This window comes from Tupaia chinensis, unplaced genomic scaffold, assembly GCF_000334495.1.
Source record: "Tupaia chinensis unplaced genomic scaffold, TupChi_1.0 Scaffold144899_1, whole genome shotgun sequence".
Taxonomy (NCBI): domain Eukaryota; kingdom Metazoa; phylum Chordata; class Mammalia; order Scandentia; family Tupaiidae; genus Tupaia; species Tupaia belangeri.
The window spans coordinates 4,198,435-4,216,582 of record NW_006204759.1 but is presented as its reverse complement, the minus strand read 5'-3'; the positions used below and the strand labels follow the sequence as shown (position 1 = coordinate 4,216,582).

The 18,148-nt window shown below is 55.3% G+C and overlaps 1 protein-coding gene across 2 annotated transcripts in view; it reads left to right on the top strand.

Moving 5' to 3' along the window:
* Nucleotides 1-3,723: 3,723 nt before the first annotated feature.
* The window catches only part of ATP2A3 (ATPase sarcoplasmic/endoplasmic reticulum Ca2+ transporting 3), a gene marked incomplete at its 5' end in the record, with an annotated part of 37,622 nt that continues 23,197 nt past the window's right edge, over nucleotides 3,724-18,148 (top strand). For both annotated transcript variants that reach the window (XM_006167600.2, XM_006167599.2), the window contains 13 exon segments: nucleotides 3,724-3,741; nucleotides 3,952-4,034; nucleotides 5,433-5,537; nucleotides 5,675-5,813; nucleotides 6,097-6,177; nucleotides 6,277-6,362; nucleotides 8,570-9,034; nucleotides 10,812-10,900; nucleotides 11,062-11,164; nucleotides 12,275-12,406; nucleotides 12,697-12,822; nucleotides 13,905-14,123; nucleotides 14,218-14,553. In XM_006167600.2, the coding sequence (XP_006167662.2) occupies nucleotides 3,724-3,741; nucleotides 3,952-4,034; nucleotides 5,433-5,537; nucleotides 5,675-5,813; nucleotides 6,097-6,177; nucleotides 6,277-6,362; nucleotides 8,570-9,034; nucleotides 10,812-10,900; nucleotides 11,062-11,164; nucleotides 12,275-12,406; nucleotides 12,697-12,822; nucleotides 13,905-14,123; nucleotides 14,218-14,553 (1,982 nt within the window).

Below are 18,148 nucleotides of genomic sequence, written 5' to 3'. Positions count from 1 at the left end.
GGATGGATGAGGACATCCAGTTTGATGATCAGGGCGTGGGACACCAAGTGTTTTCAGGTGGCCTTGGGGTGGTGGTAAATGGGCCAGAGGAGGGAAGACAGGACAGTTTTGGAGTCAGGGCCAGAGCCAGGGAGTAGGCAGATAGGAAATGGGAACAGTAACGGTCCCCTCCTCAGGCTGTCTGAGAATCCTGAAAACAACACGTACAAGGAGTCGGCGTGGCTCCTGGCACAGTCGCCCCTCGCTGCTGTTAGTCTGCCGGGCACCTCCCTTGCTGGGCACCCCATGTCTTCCCTCGAGTCTCTGGAAATGATGTGGGTAAGGCGCCTGGTACATTGGGTGTCTACCAGGTGCTCAGTAAATGCAGCTCTTAAGAGGGGCTAGGTGTGACGCCGCAGTAGAACACGACACTCCGTGAAGCAGATCCACTTGGAAAGGTGCCGCGTTCGCATCTGGAGACCTCCCTGAATGCACTGGGTTGTGCATTCCCATGATCCGGGGCCGGCTGAGGCTGGGGGTCAATCATGGCATCCAGACCCTGCTGGGGGTGCTATCTCCCTTTGTCTCTCTTTGTGTCTCTCATTCATGGAAGAAATAAACTTTAAAAAGCCTACCAGGGGACATCATAATACTGATGTTAATGATAAAGATCATTATTACAACAGCTTTTCCGGATGAGTGGAGGTACCCCATCTTCCAGATGAGCCTCCTAGGCTCCCAGGACTCAGCTGCTTAGGCAGGATGAGAATGAGGCCTGTACCGTGGGTGGGGCATCTACAGCGATTCAGGCTGACTGAGCCTCCCCAGTGGGTGTGTGGGGCAGCCGGGAGCCTGGTGGTAGAAGCAGGGTCTAGGCTGAGGATGTCTCAGTCAGGACTGGCTAGGTCATTGCAGAAACAACAAGAGAGGCTAGTTTATCCTGCTGTCTGCCCATGGCAGTTTGGCCATCTAGCGAGGGCTGGCTCCTACGTCTTCCTCACCTAGTGGCTCGGGCTGGCAGAACAGATAGCACTGCCCTGATTGCTGGTTGCGGTAGCCGAGGGTCAAAGAGCTCCAGACCTGAACAGCTACGGCAGCCACTAGCCTCGTGTGGTCACTTAAATTGAAATAGAATGAAAATTCAGTTAAATTGAAAAGTTGGCTTCTTGGTCACACCAGCCACATTCCAGGTGCTCCAGGTGCTCCAGGGCGGTGTGGGGCAAGCGTCCACTGTTCTGGACAGTACGGATAGTGCACACTTCCGGCATCACAGAACGTTCTATTAGACAGCGACCTCCTCGGGTCTCCCATAGGGCGGCTGGGAAGTGCAGTCCTACTATGTGCCCACAAGGTAGGGAGATCCAGAAACATTTGGTGAACAGCATAGTGACCACTGAAGAGTGGGTTCTGGGTCAGCAAGCAGGAGAGGAGATCCAGGTGGACAGGCAGAGACCAGCCCAGGGAGGCAGATAGCATCTTGGGGGTGGGGAGAACCAGAGCAGGTACACGTGCCCCGGAATGCTGTAAGGAATGTGGTGGCTTGGGCCAGCAGATGGTGTCGCAGTTCCGTCACTGACTCTCAACATGGCTGACCGCGGTTCGATTCCTAGATCCAGTGGCCTGAAAATCATGCCAGACACGTGTGCATGCATGCCTAAGATCCTGGGTGGAGAATGGAGATGGATGGATTGTGGCATGGCCATCCCCTGGGAAGCGATTTCTCACTTTCTCTCTCACTGTCTCACTCTCTCCTGTGAGTGCATGTACTCTAACGCAAAAACCTTTTTAAAAAATGTTATATCTCTATCTCTATATCTCTATCTCTATATCTCTATCTCTATATAGTGGCCCAAGGACCACATGCCTGACAAAGAGAAGGGTTAGGGAGACACAGATAAGCCCTCTCCTGAGTTAGATCCCTGGAAGGGTGAGGGTATGGGAGCACAGCAGAATCAGGTTGGCACTGTCCTGCGTGAAGGCTGGGGCATGGCCAAGACGACCTCTCAGGGACCCTACTTCATTGGAGAACTGGCCCAGAAACCAGGCCTGGGCCTCCCCCGCCTTTCCTGTTCGCTTCAGCTAAATAGATCAGAAGGAAAAAGTCTGTTTGATTTTAATCTCGACGCAGGACACTGGAGATTACATTTTCCACGGAAAATGTCAGCCGTTGCCTAAAATAGGACTTTGGAGAAAATGCTAGAAAGTGTATTTTTAGGTTATATGTTTCCCTCCTGGGTTCCGGCAGTCCAGTGGGCTGCATGACACTCCACGCTTCAGCTGCCAGGTGCAGACCCCAAACTCCCGAACAGGTGGTCTGGGAAGAAGGCTCCCCCCACCATGGGAAAAGTGCCTTTGCGTATGAGAGCCAAAACCAGGTGACAGATGCAAGGCCCTGTCTTGTGTCAGGAAGGAGGACAAGTAGGAGGACCCCGGCCTGGTGGGGCCTCAGGTTCTGCATCACCAATGAGCTCCTGAGTGATGCCTACTGCTGGTCCTGAGCTGTCCTGCGAGTGGCCGGGGACAAGAGGAGGCAGGGCTCAGACTGTGGCCTGGGAAGGCCTCAGATAGGCTTCAGTCAGGGCCTGGGAAGAGGGAGACCGAGTCCCCGTCCAGGGCTCAGCCCCCTCCCCCGCCCCTCCAGAGCCCCAGGCCTGCCGACAGCCTTCTCTCTGGGCCTCAGTCCTCCCATCTGGGAAGCAGGGAGGGAACTCCCTGTAACCTGCTGGGATGATTCAAAGACTTTCGGTACCCAAGGATTCCTGGTAGGAAATGTGAGATGAAAAATCAGGCCCATAACGAGAGGCCAGTGCCATCGGTGTTTGGAAACAATTTTTTTCTTTTTGAGAGATTTTTGCTATAGGGTGTGTGTGCTTGCCCGAAGAGAGACAGAAAGTGAAAAACCATCCCTCCCCTTCAGGGGGGATGGCTATGCCACAGTCCCTTGTTCTCCATTCTCCTCTTGGAATCTTGGGCACACACACACACACCCCGGGCATGAGGTTTAAGCGACTGGGTCCAGGACTTGAGCTGCGGTCGACTACATAAGAGTCCAGCGACATAACCGTATTTCACCTGCTGGTCCTGTAACAATGTTCTTAAAACACTAAAACTGTGGGACTGGGAATGGGTATGGGGGTGGGGCTGGGGCACTGAACCATCGGTGGTTCCTCACGGATGTTCCTCATCCTTGTGGATGTTCGGGGAGGCCCCCTCGGGGTATGGCTGAGGACTGCTCAGCTGCAGATCTTGCCAGGGGGTCCTGCAGGAGCTGGTCTGTCTGAGGCAGGAAAAGCAAAGGGAACCTGAGCCAGTGTTCTCAATTTAAGGAGGGGAGACGCCTCGTCATGGGTGGGAGGTATTGATCAGGATCAGGTGGCCCCCTGGGGAACACCAGTGCTGGGATCCATGAGCACTACCAACTCTGTGGTCCTGGGGGGTCCCTTCTCTTCCTCCTCACCTTTCTCCTCCATGACATGAGGGAAGGACTGGAAAGACCCTCTTCGCTCGGGTCTTACCACAAGGTGAGCCAGGCCACACCAAACCTTCAGCCAGAGGAGGTGGAGAGGCTGAGGCATTAAGGCCTGTGCTGTCTGCCCGGTGACCTCAGAGAGCTGTGGCTGCATCGGTCCGTCAGGGTGTCTGAGTGGTCCCCAGGGAAGGGGCTGACAGATTCCCCAAGGCCCCCTGCATAACCCAGTCGTCTCTTGTCTCCTCATGGCTCCCGTGGCTGCCTGGATCCTACAGAGCTCCCGTCCGAGGAAGGTGAGGCTCTGGTCGGGCGACCTGCTGGGCTATGGGACAAAGGCTTTGGCCGATCACTGTCGGGTTGTGGCTTCCCCCTCCCCAGAAACCGAGGCCCTGCTGAGCCCCCTGCATCACCCACCTGGCCTCTCAGGGCCTTGGGAGGGGGCTCAGCTCTGAGTGGGGCAGGCCTGTAGGCGGCCTGGGCCTCACGCACTGCTCCGTTCCCAGGGAAGTCCCTGTGGGAGCTGGTGCTGGAGCAGTTTGACGACCTCCTGGTGCGCATCCTGCTGCTGGCCGCCCTGGTCTCCTTCGTAAGTGGGGCCTGCCTGCCTGGTGTGGGGTGGGCCAGAGGGAGAGCCGGGTCTGGGCAGTACGCAGAGGGCCAGGCTATGGGCATCCCTGGGCCGCTCCCTGGTCTTCTCTGGCCCTCCCCATCCCTACCCTGCTCAGACTTCAGCTTTCCAGGTCTGATCCTCGCAGCCCTGAAGCTGGACTCCTTGCTCCCACCTGACCCCCTCCACTGGACTCCTTGCTCCCACCTGGCCCCCTCCACGCTGACCCACACGCTGGCTGGCGACGGAGCCCTCCCTGTTTCCGCTGGGGTTTCTCAGCCTGAGCACCACGGCGTTTCTGACTGGCTCATTCTCTGTCGGGGTGCCTCACAGGACGGGTAGAGCGGGCTGCTTCTATCCCCAGGGCCAGTAGTGCCTCCTAGTTGTGATGATCTAAACCGTCTTCAGGCGTTGCCCGGTGTCGTGAGGCCACTGCCTTAGCCCCTTCGCCGTGCTCCCAGCCACTCAGACATTCGGGGCTTTCACACCTTGCCGCCTCGTGGCTGCTGTTGCCCCCCCATTTCTGTTACCCAGGCCTCTCTGGACCTATGGGCTGTGGGTCAGGGGGAAAGGTGGGGAGGCAGTGATTGTTGCTAACAGCTGAGCAGTGGAGACCCAAGGGTCCTGCAGGGCTGGAAGCTGGGGTAGGTGTGATTCTTGCTCCCAGGTCCACCCCAGCAGGGCCTGGGGTGGAGACCTCAACTCGGTGGCCTCATCTTGAAATAGAAGGCCCAGCCAGCTGTGCCTGGCCCTCCTGGCCTGTCCATGTGCAAGCAGGGACTCTTCCCGACAAACAAACAAAAGCTATCCATCCTAAAGTGGCTGAGCTCACCCTGCGCTCATACCCTGTCACTGCAGGTGGACACGCCAAGGCCCATGGAGGCAGTGACAGGTACCCATCTGGGCCAAGGGATAGGAATGGGACTTGAACTGGTTCCCCTCCACCTCCCCCACTCAGGCCCAGCTTTACGGCTCCTCTAGCTGGTTGTCAGTGCTCAGCAGAATCACCTGGGCTTGTTAAAGCAGATTCGTGGCCCCACCCCAGTGTTCTGCCTCAAGGGCAGAGAGCTGTATCTCCAGGTCCCCAGGTGCTGCTACTGCTGCTGCTGCCGCTGCTGGTCTGGAGACCCCACCCTAAGGGGCACTGTCCCAGGCAGATGGTGTGGTCTCCGGCTGGAACTGCACCTTCTCCCATGCCCTTGAAGGTTGGCCGGGGCGGGGTGGGGGCAGCAGGAGTGACACGTTGGCCCTCTCAGCGGACGAGCCCTCTCCAAGCCCGAGGCTCTCCCAAAGCAGTGGACAGAAGATCCAGCTGCAGAGGGAAAGGAGAGCAGCCCAGCGCAGGGCCTGGCCTGGGGTCACAGCTCCCATCCGCAGGTCCTGGCCTGGTTCGAGGAGGGCGAGGAGACCACGACCGCCTTCGTGGAGCCGCTGGTCATCATGCTGATCCTCGTGGCCAATGCAGTCGTGGGTGTGTGGCAGGTGGGAGGCCCTGCGGCGACCTCTGCCTGGAGCTCCTTCCACTTCCAGCTCTACCCCAGGCTCCAAGGGTGTCCCTCTGAGTGGGTGGTCCACTGGGGGCAGCAGGACAGACCGCCAGCCTGCCTGTCATTCCGCAGGAACGCAATGCCGAGAGCGCCATCGAGGCCTTGAAGGAGTATGAGCCTGAGATGGGCAAGGTGATCCGCTCGGACCGCAAGGGTGTGCAGAGGATCCGGGCCCGGGACATCGTCCCTGGAGACATTGTGGAAGTGGCAGGTAGGGCCTCCTCATTCCATTATGTGACACGAGAGTTCCGTCCCTCCCTGTGCCTGCATCTGGCCAGCTGGATATGCACGGGGTGCCTGTTGGATCATGCCAGCACTCGTGGCCTGAACCCTGTTGGACAGATGAGGAGACTGGGCCAGAAAAGCAGGGGTCTGAAGGATCGCAACCCGGGCACCTACCTCTCAGCCCCAGCTTCGGGTCTGGGGAGCACTCCTGGCTTTCCCAGGGTGTGATGCTCAAAGCCACCCTCAGCCAAGCTGTTCCCCCTGCACAGTGGGAGACAAAGTGCCCGCCGACCTCCGTCTCGTGGAGATCAAGTCCACCACGCTGAGAGTGGACCAGTCCATCCTGACAGGTGAGGCTGGAGGTCCGACCAAGCAGGGATGGAGATGGGGACAGGGTTGGAGAGGATGTCTTGGAGGGGTCTTCTCATATCTGATCCCTCCACGACCAGGTGAATCTGTGTCTGTGACCAAGCATACAGACCCCATCCCAGACCCCAGAGCTGTGAACCAGGACAAGAAGAACATGCTGTTTTCTGTAAGTTCCTGAGTGCTTGAGACCTTTGCCTGGACAATGACAATAGAAATAACGTTGAAATTGGGCCAGCAGGTGGCATGGTGGTTAAGGATGCTAGACTTCCACATGGCCGAGTCCCAGACCTGATGGCTTGCTTTCTCACTTTCCCTCTCTCTCTCTCTCTCTGTCTCTATCTGGTAAAATTAATTAAATAATTAGATAATTCTTTTTAAAAATTAATCAGTTAAATTCTTAGAGGAAAGAACCTCATCAACTATTGACAATACAAACAAGTTTATAATCATGGTAATTACTGTGTTTACTGAGGGCTGTGTGCCTGGCACTGAAATCAACCCCTTACATATATTGTTTTGTTTGATCCTCACGACAGACCTTTGAAATCAGTACTCTTGTTATATGTGTTTTTCCAGCACAGAAACAGGCACAGAGAGGTCAAATAGATTGCCCAAGGTCATACAGCGAGTGGGTGGCAGAGCTGGAATGTGAACTCAGGTATCCTGGCCCCAGGATTGTCTTTTTACCTGCTAGCATACCCTGCCTTAACACAGAGAGAGGCAGAGCTTGCCTATAGTCACTCAACTGAAGATCTTCTAGAGGAAAAGAGGGTTGTAAACACAGAACAGAGCCTGGCTGCCATGGTGCAGCAGTAATGCAGGTCTCCTGCAAGACTGGAAACCATAGGACTGACCATGATTCAGATCCCTAGGTCGCCCGAAAATAGGCCAGGTGTGCACACGTCACCCAGGATCTTGAGCAGCTGGAGGGCTAGGGACAGGGGATCACAGTGTTATGAGACCTTTTCCAGGGTGTTCCCTTCTCTCTCACTCTCGCACACGCATGTGTGTGTGTACCCTCTAATCATGAAAAAGTAGTAGAGAACGGTGGGAACAGTCCATTTCTCAGATGGGAACACTGACTCCCAAGACATGATACCCTTTTGGCCCTTTGCAGCAATGGGTCCAGCTTTGGTGGGAGGGACCTGTCCCTGTGTGCTTCAGAAAGAGTTAGCAAGTGATACTCAAAGTTGTCCAACCATCTGAAGCCAGTAGGGAGTATCTGGGGCTGCAAAGAAGGGTCAGATCAGTTGCATAGTGACCCAGTGCACCCACTTATAAGGGGCTAGAAAACCTCCCTGGAGAGTGATACTTGCCCAGAACTCTCTGGAGGGGAGGGCCCTGCCTCGTTGCTTAAAAGCCTGGGACAAGCTGCTCTGGAGCATGGAGGGAGGCCTGAGGGTGTGAGCTCGAGTGTCAGTAGCTGTCACTAAAGCTGTCCAAGGAGAATGGTCGGGCTCACCGAGATAATTTCCTCAGTTGGGGGGCCTGCAGACCTGGGGCCAGAGCTGCCTCGCTCAGGACAAAGAGGCTGAGGCTGCTATCTGTCTCAGCAGCACATCCGTTCAAAGGGTACCATGTGCTGGTTTCCTCGGAGCAACTGTGTCTTAGGCCTGCGTTGCACCATTTTATGGAAGAGGACACAGAGGCATAAGGTTGGCTATTCCTTACACCAGGCCGTGGGGGTTTTCCTAGGGCCTTGGGAATGGATGCGCTTAGATTCAGGTTTTCCAGATTCTTCAGTAAACATCTGGACTGTTGACCTGGGATCAGAGCCAGCTGTGCTCCGTGTCTGTGTGACCGTAGTGGTTGTTTTAGAAATCACATTGGAGGGACCAGCAGTTTGCATAATGACTATGTCACTGGACTCCCATGTAGTCCAGTGGTTCGAGTCCTGAACCCGGTGGCTTAAACTCATGCTGGGCACGTGTGTGAGTGTGCCCAAGATCCCGAGAGGAGAATGGAGGAGAAGGGATTGTGGTGTGGCCATCCCCCGTAGGGGGTTATTTCTCGCTTTCTGTCTCTCTGTCTCTCTCTGTCTTTCTGGCAAGCACATGCATCCAAAAAAAGAAATCACATTGGATGTTTTGCTGCCCAGGCTGGGCTGGTTGATCATATTGTCCGTATCAGCTCTGGTGCCTCCTCTGTCTCGGGCTCTGTAAGACACAGGGGATATGGTGACATCTCGGCCTTTGTAGAGCAGACACTGCCGTGGGAAGACAGCAGAGAGCCAAGAAATACATAACCATGCAAGTCTGGGAGCGCTAGGGACATGGAGGAGAAAGATGGGAACCCTACTCCAGCTGCAGGAGCCATGAGCCCTGGGCCTCGGCTGGGTTCTGAGTGCCCTTCCTCATCCCTCCCTCCACCCAGGGCACGAATATTGCATCAGGCAAGGCAGTGGGTGTGGCAGTGGCCACGGGCCTGCACACGGAACTGGGCAAGATCCGGAGCCAGATGGCGGCGGTGGAGCCCGAGCGCACGCCGCTGCAGCGCAAGCTGGACGAGTTTAGCCGGCAGCTGTCCCACGCCATCTCCGTGATCTGCGTGGCCGTGTGGATCATCAACATCGGCCACTTTGCCGACCCGGCCCATGGCGGCTCCTGGCTCCGCGGAGCTGTCTACTACTTCAAGATCGCCGTGGCCCTGGCTGTGGCTGCCATCCCCGAAGGCCTTCCGGCTGTCATCACTACATGCCTGGCGCTGGGCACGCGGCGCATGGCACGCAAGAATGCCATCGTGCGGAGCCTGCCCTCTGTGGAGACCCTGGGCTGCACCTCGGTCATCTGCTCTGACAAGACAGGCACGCTCACCACCAACCAGATGTCTGTCTGCCGGGTGAGTGGCCACACTGGCTTGGGGCCCACTGCTGTGTGACACTGGGCAGGCTGGGCTCCCTCTCTGGGCCTCTCCTTGACCTCCTTTTAGCAAGGGATAGAGAAAAGCGGCCATGGCTATCTCACATTGGAGAGTGGGGGCAGCTCCAGGTTTTCATGGGTGGAAGTGGACAACTGGCAGGCTGGAGCAGATGATGCCTGACTAGACGCATATCCCTGGGACCTTTGTGTCACTTTGGGACCCTGGACGGGCTCCTCATCTGAAGCTTGGGTGTGTGAGCTCTGCCAGGTGACCGTAAAGGACAGGTGAAGGGCAAGGCCTTGACGCCCGAGCCAAGCTGAGCCTGGACCCTGGTTCTGTCCTGCTCCATCATGATCCGAGGTTGACACCTGTCACCAGATATGCCAGCTCCAGTGACCTGGGAAGGGCCAGGGCAGGAATTATTCATTCCCTGGTACTCGATCCCACTCCCTGGGCCTGTGGCCACATGCTCCAGGCATTCTGGCTGAGACCCTGCAGGCCCGTGGGGCAGAGGGCTCCTTCTGACCTAGCAAAGGGTGAGTGGGAGGATGGTGAAGGCTGTTGGCTCCCCGTTGTTCTCTCCCACCCTTAGCCCTGGGCCCGGGGAACCCAGGCTCTGAATGCTGAGACCTTAAGGCCCCATAGACACTCCTTCAGAGGCTGCCATGGGCGGAGGGCACCCGCGAGCGTCTGTGCCTTAGACCCTGACTGCTAAAATCCCGTTCCTTGCCTAACGTAAAGGTTTGGCTCTGCTGTTGTGACAATGGGTGGCACTGTGTGACATGAGTGCCATTGCATGAGCTGCGGGAAGGCCCTGTATTCAGATCCTGAGTCACCCTGAACACACCAGGTGTGCACCTGGCTGGCTGGGAGGTCAGGGCTGGGCGGTGGTTTAGTGTGGCAGGGGTTGGGAAGACCATCCCTGCCATGCATGAGGAGAAACCCTATCAAGTGTATCCCTCCTCATAAAATAAGGAAGAAAGACACTTTTTAAAATGATCTAAGCCCTCAGTATAGGGAAGTAGTGGAGACTGGACGTGCTGGGAGATGGGCTGTCCCTGCTGGAGGACTGTCCAGGAGCAAGGAGTGGGGTGGGACACTTACTGAGTACCTACGGGGTGCCAGGCCATTTGCCTGAGAATGCCACCAGGCAGTTTCCAGGAGGCAAGGGGTACCTGGCTAGCAGAGCTGGCTGACAGGGGAATGGGCTGCTTTGAGAGGGGTGTGCCCCCAGTCTGGGGGTCACAAGCAGGGGCAGGGTGGTCCAGCAGGCCTTGCAGCCAGGGGCTCACTCTGCAGGGACACCCTGGACTGGTGGGATGTGAAGGCCAGGAACCCATCCCTTCCAATGGAAAGAGGAGGCAGCTGGACTCTGCTCCCACTTTTTCCCTGTGTTACCAGTGGAGAAACTGAGGTTTAGGAGCTTGGCCAGGGCTCACGTGGTGAGACGGGCAGGGGCGCAGGCTTCCCCAGCTGGCAGCTGCCCCCAGAGCACTGAAGAATCTTCCATAAGCTCTCTAGGAACCCAGAGCAGGTGGACAAGCCGGGGCTGGACACACCAGGACAAAGCAGAATCTGCGCCTCAGCCTAGGCCCTGTGGTTTTTTGCTTCCCTCCTGGTGCACAGGGAAGGCCAGGCTGGTGTGACTTGCAGGAGAGGCCCTGCAGGATCCCACCCTGGGGTCTTTATTCAAACCGGCTGCTCAGGGAGGAGGGAGGTGACCCAGCCCGCCTGAACATGCTCCTGCACTCCTCAGATGTTCGTGGTAGCCGAGGCCGATGCAGGCTCCTGCCGTTTACACGAGTTCACCATCTCGGGAACCACATATACTCCAGAGGGCGAAGTGTGAGTGTCCGACAGGTGATGGGTGGGCAGGGCTACTTGGGGCTGCGTAAAGGTGCCAGGGTAAGAAGTCCAGGGGCGGAGCACTTCTGGGCGTGGCCAGGGGCGTGGCAGCTTCCAGAGGTGGGGCCCTGGCCTGTGCCCTGACCACCTGAACCCCACAGGCGGCAGGGGGAGCGGCTTGTGCGCTGCGGGCAGTTCGATGGGCTGGTGGAGCTGGCCACCATCTGTGCCATGTGCAACGACTCAGCGCTGGACTACAACGAGGTAGGCCCCCACTCGCTTTCATGACCTCACTAGTATCTGGGTGCTCACTACAGACCGTTTACTCAGAGCCTAAGCTTCCGGGGTTGGTGGTCCTTGCCCCTTGAGAGTGACACAGCCACCCCTGCACACACCCACTGCTCTCTCTCTCTTCTTCGGACTAGCTTCAGATCTTTGCCCCGTGGGCTTGGGACATGGGAACTGCAATGCAAGGGGTGGAAGAGCCAGGGGTTCCTGGGGAAGGACCAGTGAGTGTGTTCAGATCCGAAGGCACAGCCCAGAAAAGGCCCTCAGTCTGCACCGGCCTGACATGCTGGAGGCAGTGAACGCTGTTCATCTGGCGGGAGCAGCCGAAGGAGCCCCCACAAGGATGCTCCTGCCTAAGGGGAAGCCTTCTGCCAGGCCAGAAGAGGCCGGTGGAGAGCCACGGAAGGGTTTTGAGAGATGTGGTCAGATTTGCATTTACAACCACCCAGCCTTCTGTGTGGGGGATGTGTCACACTCGCACCAGGGAGCCCTGTGTCGTCAGAGAAAGTCCACTGAGCTTGGCTGGGGCCTCAGGGAGGGAGAGAAGGCCTGGGTCAGAGAGATTCGGACCCCAAAATCCTGGGACTGGTGACTGGGTAGGAGGAGGTCAGGCTGGTTCCTGGGGAGGGGTGTAGGTGGCCTGAGGACTCCCCAGGGAAGCAGGCCCAGAGGCACCAATTGCACCTGTGGGCTTGGGACTCAGGAGGGATTCCCAGCTAGACTGGGCTCTGTAGTCATGAGCACATGGAGAGGGAGAGGCAGGAGGCCAGTGAGCCCTCAGGGACAGAAGGCGGGAGGAAAGGAGTAGGGTCCAGACATCAGGGCTTAGGCTCAGAAAGAGGACTCCAGTGAAGAAGGCTGAGAAGGACTGGACAGGGAGGGGGAGGCCATGATGCCAGGGGTGAGGGATGGTTGAATGTCATCGTCAGACACCACCCAACCCCAGTTCAGCTGGGCTGGGCAGAGCTCCCAGCCTGTGACAAGGAGGTTACAGGAGCTCCAGGGGGCCAAGAGAGTGGGCCATGAGGCCGGGAGCCTGGCTGGGGACTGCTTGCCCCTCACCCCCTTGTCCCTTTGTCTCTCCAGGCCAAGGGCGTGTATGAGAAGGTGGGAGAGGCCACAGAGACGGCTCTGACCTGCCTGGTGGAGAAGATGAACGTGTTCGACACTGACCTGCAGGCTCTGTCCCGAGTGGAGCGAGCTGGTGCCTGCAATGCCGTGAGCAGCGTGGGGGCCTGAGGCCGGGCTGTGTGGCTGGGGCTGCTGGGGTAGCTAGAGAAGGAGGCGAGGAGAGTGAAGACTTGGAAGACTTCTGGGAGGAGGAAGGACCTGAAACTTCCTCCTGAGGCTAGAAATAAAGATGGTGGAGGCCTTGAACACCGAGGTCAGTGGACTATGGATACCATCCCAGAGTGCAGTGGACTCTTCTTGGAGTTAAGCAGCTGGTGAGAAAGCAAGCAAGCGTTTCTGGCTCTGTACCTCATGCCCTAACCTGCCTCATCTGACAGGTCATCAAGCAGCTGATGCGGAAGGAGTTCACCCTCGAGTTCTCCCGGGACCGGAAGTCTATGTCAGTGTACTGCACGCCCACCCGCTCTAACCCTGCAACCCAGGGCAGCAAGATGTTTGTGAAGGTAGGGGGATGCCTGTCTGGCTGGGGGCCCCTGCATACCTGGGGTCTCTGGGGACCTAGTTTCCAGTTCTCTGAAATAGCAGAGACTGCAGCTGCAGGAGCCCAAGGGAGGTGTGAGCTCAGTGTCCGAGTGAGGGTGGTCAGCATGGCAGGGAAGGCTGCAAGCAGAACCCAGGTGTGCCATAGGTAAGGCAGGGCCAGGGGACCAAGGCCTACCCCTGGCTAAGGTCCCAGCTGTGGGCTGAGGGTCACAGTCTTGCCACGTGACCTTGGGGTCATCTTTGCTCCTTGGTAGGCCTCAGTCTTCACGAGTGAACCACAGGGTTGGGCTGAAAGTTCTCAGGGCACTTTTGCCTCTGATTGCTGACAGTGAGGGGTCGGTACCTGCCCTTTGCGCTCTGGGTTTTGTAACCAGTGTGGGGAAGGGAAAGGAGCCAGCTCCCATAAGACCTATCTCCATGGTACCTCCCGCCGCTTTCCAAACGTGAAGTGAGACTCAACCCTGACTTCATAACTCCCCCTTTGAAGTGAAAAAGGAACTTGGGCCACCTTGACAGCACCAGGTGACCTTTTGGGAGAGGAGGGGCAGTTGATGGAGCATTTGGAGGCTATTCATAGGCTAGGGTGAGGTCCGAGGTGAGACCCTGAGGCGGCCGAGGAGCCTGTCACCCCCAGACCACCTCCCCAGAGCCATCCTGCATGCCCTCTGCATGGCTCTACCTCTGGTGCCCAGGCAAGGTTCGGCCTGCCTCCTTGCCACTGAGGCCCTATGGAAGTGGAATTCCAGAAGCGCCAGGCAGGCAGGGTGCGGGCCTGCAGGGGATACCACTCCCAGTCCCACCCCCAAAATACTGCCGCAGGCCTCTTCAGTGAGTGGTCACCCCTCGCCCTTGAGATTTTCTCACTAAACCTAAAGTGGGGCTCACCTGGTTCCTCCTCTGAGACGTCAGACATTCCGGTCCCTGCCTTGTCGTATGCACCCTGGTGTGACCGTTCCCCACATCTGGGCTTCCGTTTTCTCAGTATGGGCAGGAAGGAGGAGGGTCTTGACCTCTCTCTCTTCCTCTTCCCACAACCCTGCAGGGGGCTCCTGAGAGTGTAATCGAGCGCTGCAGCTCCGTCCGAGTGGGGAGCCGCACAGCACCCCTGAACTCCACCTGCAGGGAGCAAATCCTGGCAAAGATCCGGGACTGGGGCTCAGGCTCAGACACACTGCGCTGCCTGGCGCTGGCCACCAGGGATGCCCCGCCGAGGAAGGAGGACATGCAGCTGGACGACTGCAGCAAATTTGCACAGTACGAGGTGGGTGTGGGAGCCACGCGTCTCCCCACAGCTGCTGAGCAGGTCGCGGGCAAGGATGGCTCAGGCCCTGCTTGCCTCTGCCCCCTCCCTACAGACGGACCTGACCTTCGTGGGCTGTGTGGGCATGCTGGACCCGCCGCGGCCCGAGGTGGCTGCCTGTATTACTCGCTGCCGCCAGGCAGGCATCCGGGTGGTTATGATCACAGGGGACAACAAAGGCACGGCTGTCGCCATCTGTCGCCGGCTTGGCATCTTTGGAGACACGGAGGACGTGGCGGGCAAGGCCTACACAGGCCGCGAATTCGACGACCTCAGTCCTGAGCAGCAGCGCCATGCCTGCCGCACCGCCTGCTGTTTCGCCCGGGTGGAGCCCACACACAAGTCCCGCATCGTGGAGAACCTACAGTCATTTAACGAGATAACTGCCATGGTGAGGCCACAGGACTGGAGCCTGGGGTGGTGGCAAGGGTAGGATGCAGGGTGTGGAAGAACAACCCGAGTAACCCCACTTCTGCCTCATTCTTACTTTCCAACATTATATAACAAGAAATTTCAAATAGGGGCCAGTAGGTGGCGTGGTGGAGGTACTGGATTCCCACATGGCCCGTGTGGTTTAAGTCCTGGATCCAGTGACTTGAAAACCATGCTTGGGGGACCAGCAGTTAGCGTAATGGCTATGGGGCACGTGTGCGTGCGTGCCCAAGATCCCGAGAGGAGAATGGAGGAGAAGGTATTGCGGCGCAGCCATCCCCCCCGGGGGGTGATTTCTCGCTTTCTATCTCTCTGTCTTTCTGTCTGTCTGGCAAGCACACACGCCCTATAGAAAAAGGAAAAAAAAAAAAAACATGCTTGGCACATGTGCGTGTGTGTCCAAAATTCTGAGAAGAGAATGCAGGAGGAGGGATTGTGGCATGGCCATTCCCCGGGGGGTGGTTGTTCACTTTCCCTCTCTCTGTCTCTTTCTGGTGAGTGCACGTGCCCTATGGCAAAAACAACAACAACAAAATTCAAACCTAAAGAGAAATTGAAATAGTTTTATAGCAAACACCTGTCTACACAACAGCTAGCTTCTACAATTCCCATTTTATTTTGTGTTTCATCACATGCCTGTCCTTCTATTCATGCTGTATTCATCTTAGTCCATCTTTTCTTAAATATATTTATGTTTCTAAGTGAGTTTCAGACAGCAGTACATTTCACCCTCACATATGTTAGCACACCTATCATTAACTAGAGAGCAGCATTTGTTTGTGGTTCTGGTTTTTTCTTTTTGAGGTAAAATTGCTTATAACAAGATGCACAGATCTTAAGCATACTATTTGATGAGTTTAGATGCATCACAGAGGTGTATAACACAAACCCTTATCAAGTTATGAAACATTTGGCCTAGTGCCATAGCACACCTTAGGTGCTGTGGACAGCGTGCTGGATTCCACGTGGCTTACTAGGGTTTGAGTCCTGGCTCTATAGATTTAAAAAAGATTCTGGGTGAATGCAGGTGTGTTCAGGACTCTGATGGGAAAGAGAATTAGAGGAGAAAGGATTGGGGCATGATCAGGCCCCACTGAGGAGTGATCTCTCTGTCTCTCATATTGGGTCATCAGAAAAGTCATGACCAGGACCAGCAGTTAGCATAATGGCTATGTCGCTGGACTCCCATGTAGTTGACCACAGTTCGAGTCCCGGACCTGGTGGCTTAAACTCACGCCGGGCGCACATGTGTGTACAAGCCCAAGACTGCAAAAGGCGAATGGAGAAGGGATTGCGGAGTGGCCATCTCCCCTGGGGAGTGATTTCTCGCTTTCTGTCTTTCTGTCTTTCTCTGTTTTTCTGGTGAGTGCACGCACCCTATAGCAAAAACCTCTCCCCCACAAAAAAGAAAAAAGAAGTCATGACCCATTTTTGCAGAGAAACATACAACCCAATACACGGATATACACCTTTTGGCATTAAAAAATATATATGAAACTGTACCATGAAGTTCCTCCACATTCCTTGCCATCAGTCCTCTCTCACACCAGGCAACCACTGTTTCTAATCTTTTCGACCATAAATTAGTCTTGTCTATCCTACATTTTTGTATCAGTGGGATCGTATGGTATATACCTTTGTGTCTGGCCTCTGTTTTGATGTGGGGATCTGTAAACGATTCCTTCTGTACTGAGCCACTTTTCCTTGTATCAACCTACCAGTTTATTTATCTGTTCACCTTTGGATCGACATTTAGTTTGGGCTCAGTTTTTGTTCTGTCTTCTTGATTGTCGACTTGTTCTTCAGCAGTAGTCTGATTCTTGACCTCAGTCTACCCCTAACCTGGCCGCTGTTATTAATCTGACCTCCAGTTTAACCTAGTCATTACCTTAACCCCGACCTTTGACCCAGCTTTGACCTGGATATTATTGAGCTGAGCACCAGCCTTGACTTGACTGCAACTGTAACCTGATTGTTGATCATGTTTTTTTAATTTCCAGAGGGTGCATGTCTCACCAGAGAGAGACAGAGGAAGAGAGAGGAGACAGTACTTTCCAATAGGACATAGTCATGCCATGGTCCCTTTCCCTCTATTTCTCCATCCTGTTGTTGGGGCCGTGCATGTACATACACCCAGCATGTTTTTCAAGCCACCAGGGTTGGGACTCTAACTGCTTTTGGCCATATGGGAACCAGCTCCCTTAACCACTAGGCAACAGGGCTGACCCTCACCTTTGACCTGTGTGCTGACATTGAACCTGACCATAGCCTCCCTCTTAATATGATTCTTTATTCTGAGCTCAATCCTTCTAGGGGTTCCAGTCCAGACCTACACCCAGACCTGATCCCTGACATTGACCTGAACAACACTTTATGGTGACTTCCACTTTGATCTGGCCCCCAATCTTTTTTTTTTTTTTAAGAATTATTTATTTTATTTATTATTCAATTTGACCAGAAAGAGACAAGGAGTGAGAGAGAGGGTGAGTAAGAAAGGAAGCTGCCAGGTCCAGGCCTTGAACTATGGTCAGCTATGTGTGAGTCCAGCTCCCCAACTACCATGCCACTTACTGGCCCCATGACCACCAATCTTGACCTTAACGATCTTGACCTTGACTCCAACTCCAAACCTATGATATCATTCATTATGTGGATGATAACCTTGACCTCTTCCTTAATCTATTTTATTATTATTATTTTATTTATTTTTTGAGAGGTTTTTGCTACAGGTGTGTGCGCTTGCCAGAGAGACAGAGAGAAAGCGAGAAAATACCCCCCAGGGGGGATGGCCACGCTGCAATCCCTTCTCCTCCATTCTCCTCTCGGGATCTTGGGCACGCACGCACATACGCCTGATGTGACTTTAAGCCACCAGGTCTGGGACTTGAACCACAGTCCACTACGTGGGAGTCCAGTGACATAGCCATTATGCTAACTGCTGGTCCCTATTTTATTTTTTTTTTCCAGAGGGATTTTTGCTATAGGGCGTGTGTGCTCACCAAAGAGACAGAGAGAGACACGGAGACAGAAAGTGAGAAATCACTCCCCAAGGGGATAGGCATGCCACAATCCCTTCTTGGGATTTTGGACACACACACACACACGCGCCCAGTATGACTACCCCTGCCCAAGTCAACCACGTGGGAATTGAGTGATGGGACATAACCATTACACCATCTGCTGGTCCCACCTTAGTCTGTTTTATTATCTTGAGTCTGAGCCCACTCCTGACTCTGACCTTCACCTTAGTTATAACCTTCATCTTGACCACAACTCCTACCTGGCCCGTTACCTGGGCCACAACCTTGACCTCATCCCTGAGTTAGTCTCAACTTTCTTCCTTTCTTGAGTCTCATCTTTTTTTTTTATTTGTTTTATTTTGGAGAGGTTTTATTTGTTTGTTTGTTTTTTGTTTGTTTGTTTGTTTTTGCTATAGGGTGTGTGTGCTCGCCAGAAAGACAGAGAGAGACAAACAGAAAGTGAGAAATCACCCCCAGGGGGGATGGCTATGCCACAATCCCTTCTCCTCCATTCTCCTCTTGGGATCTTGGGCA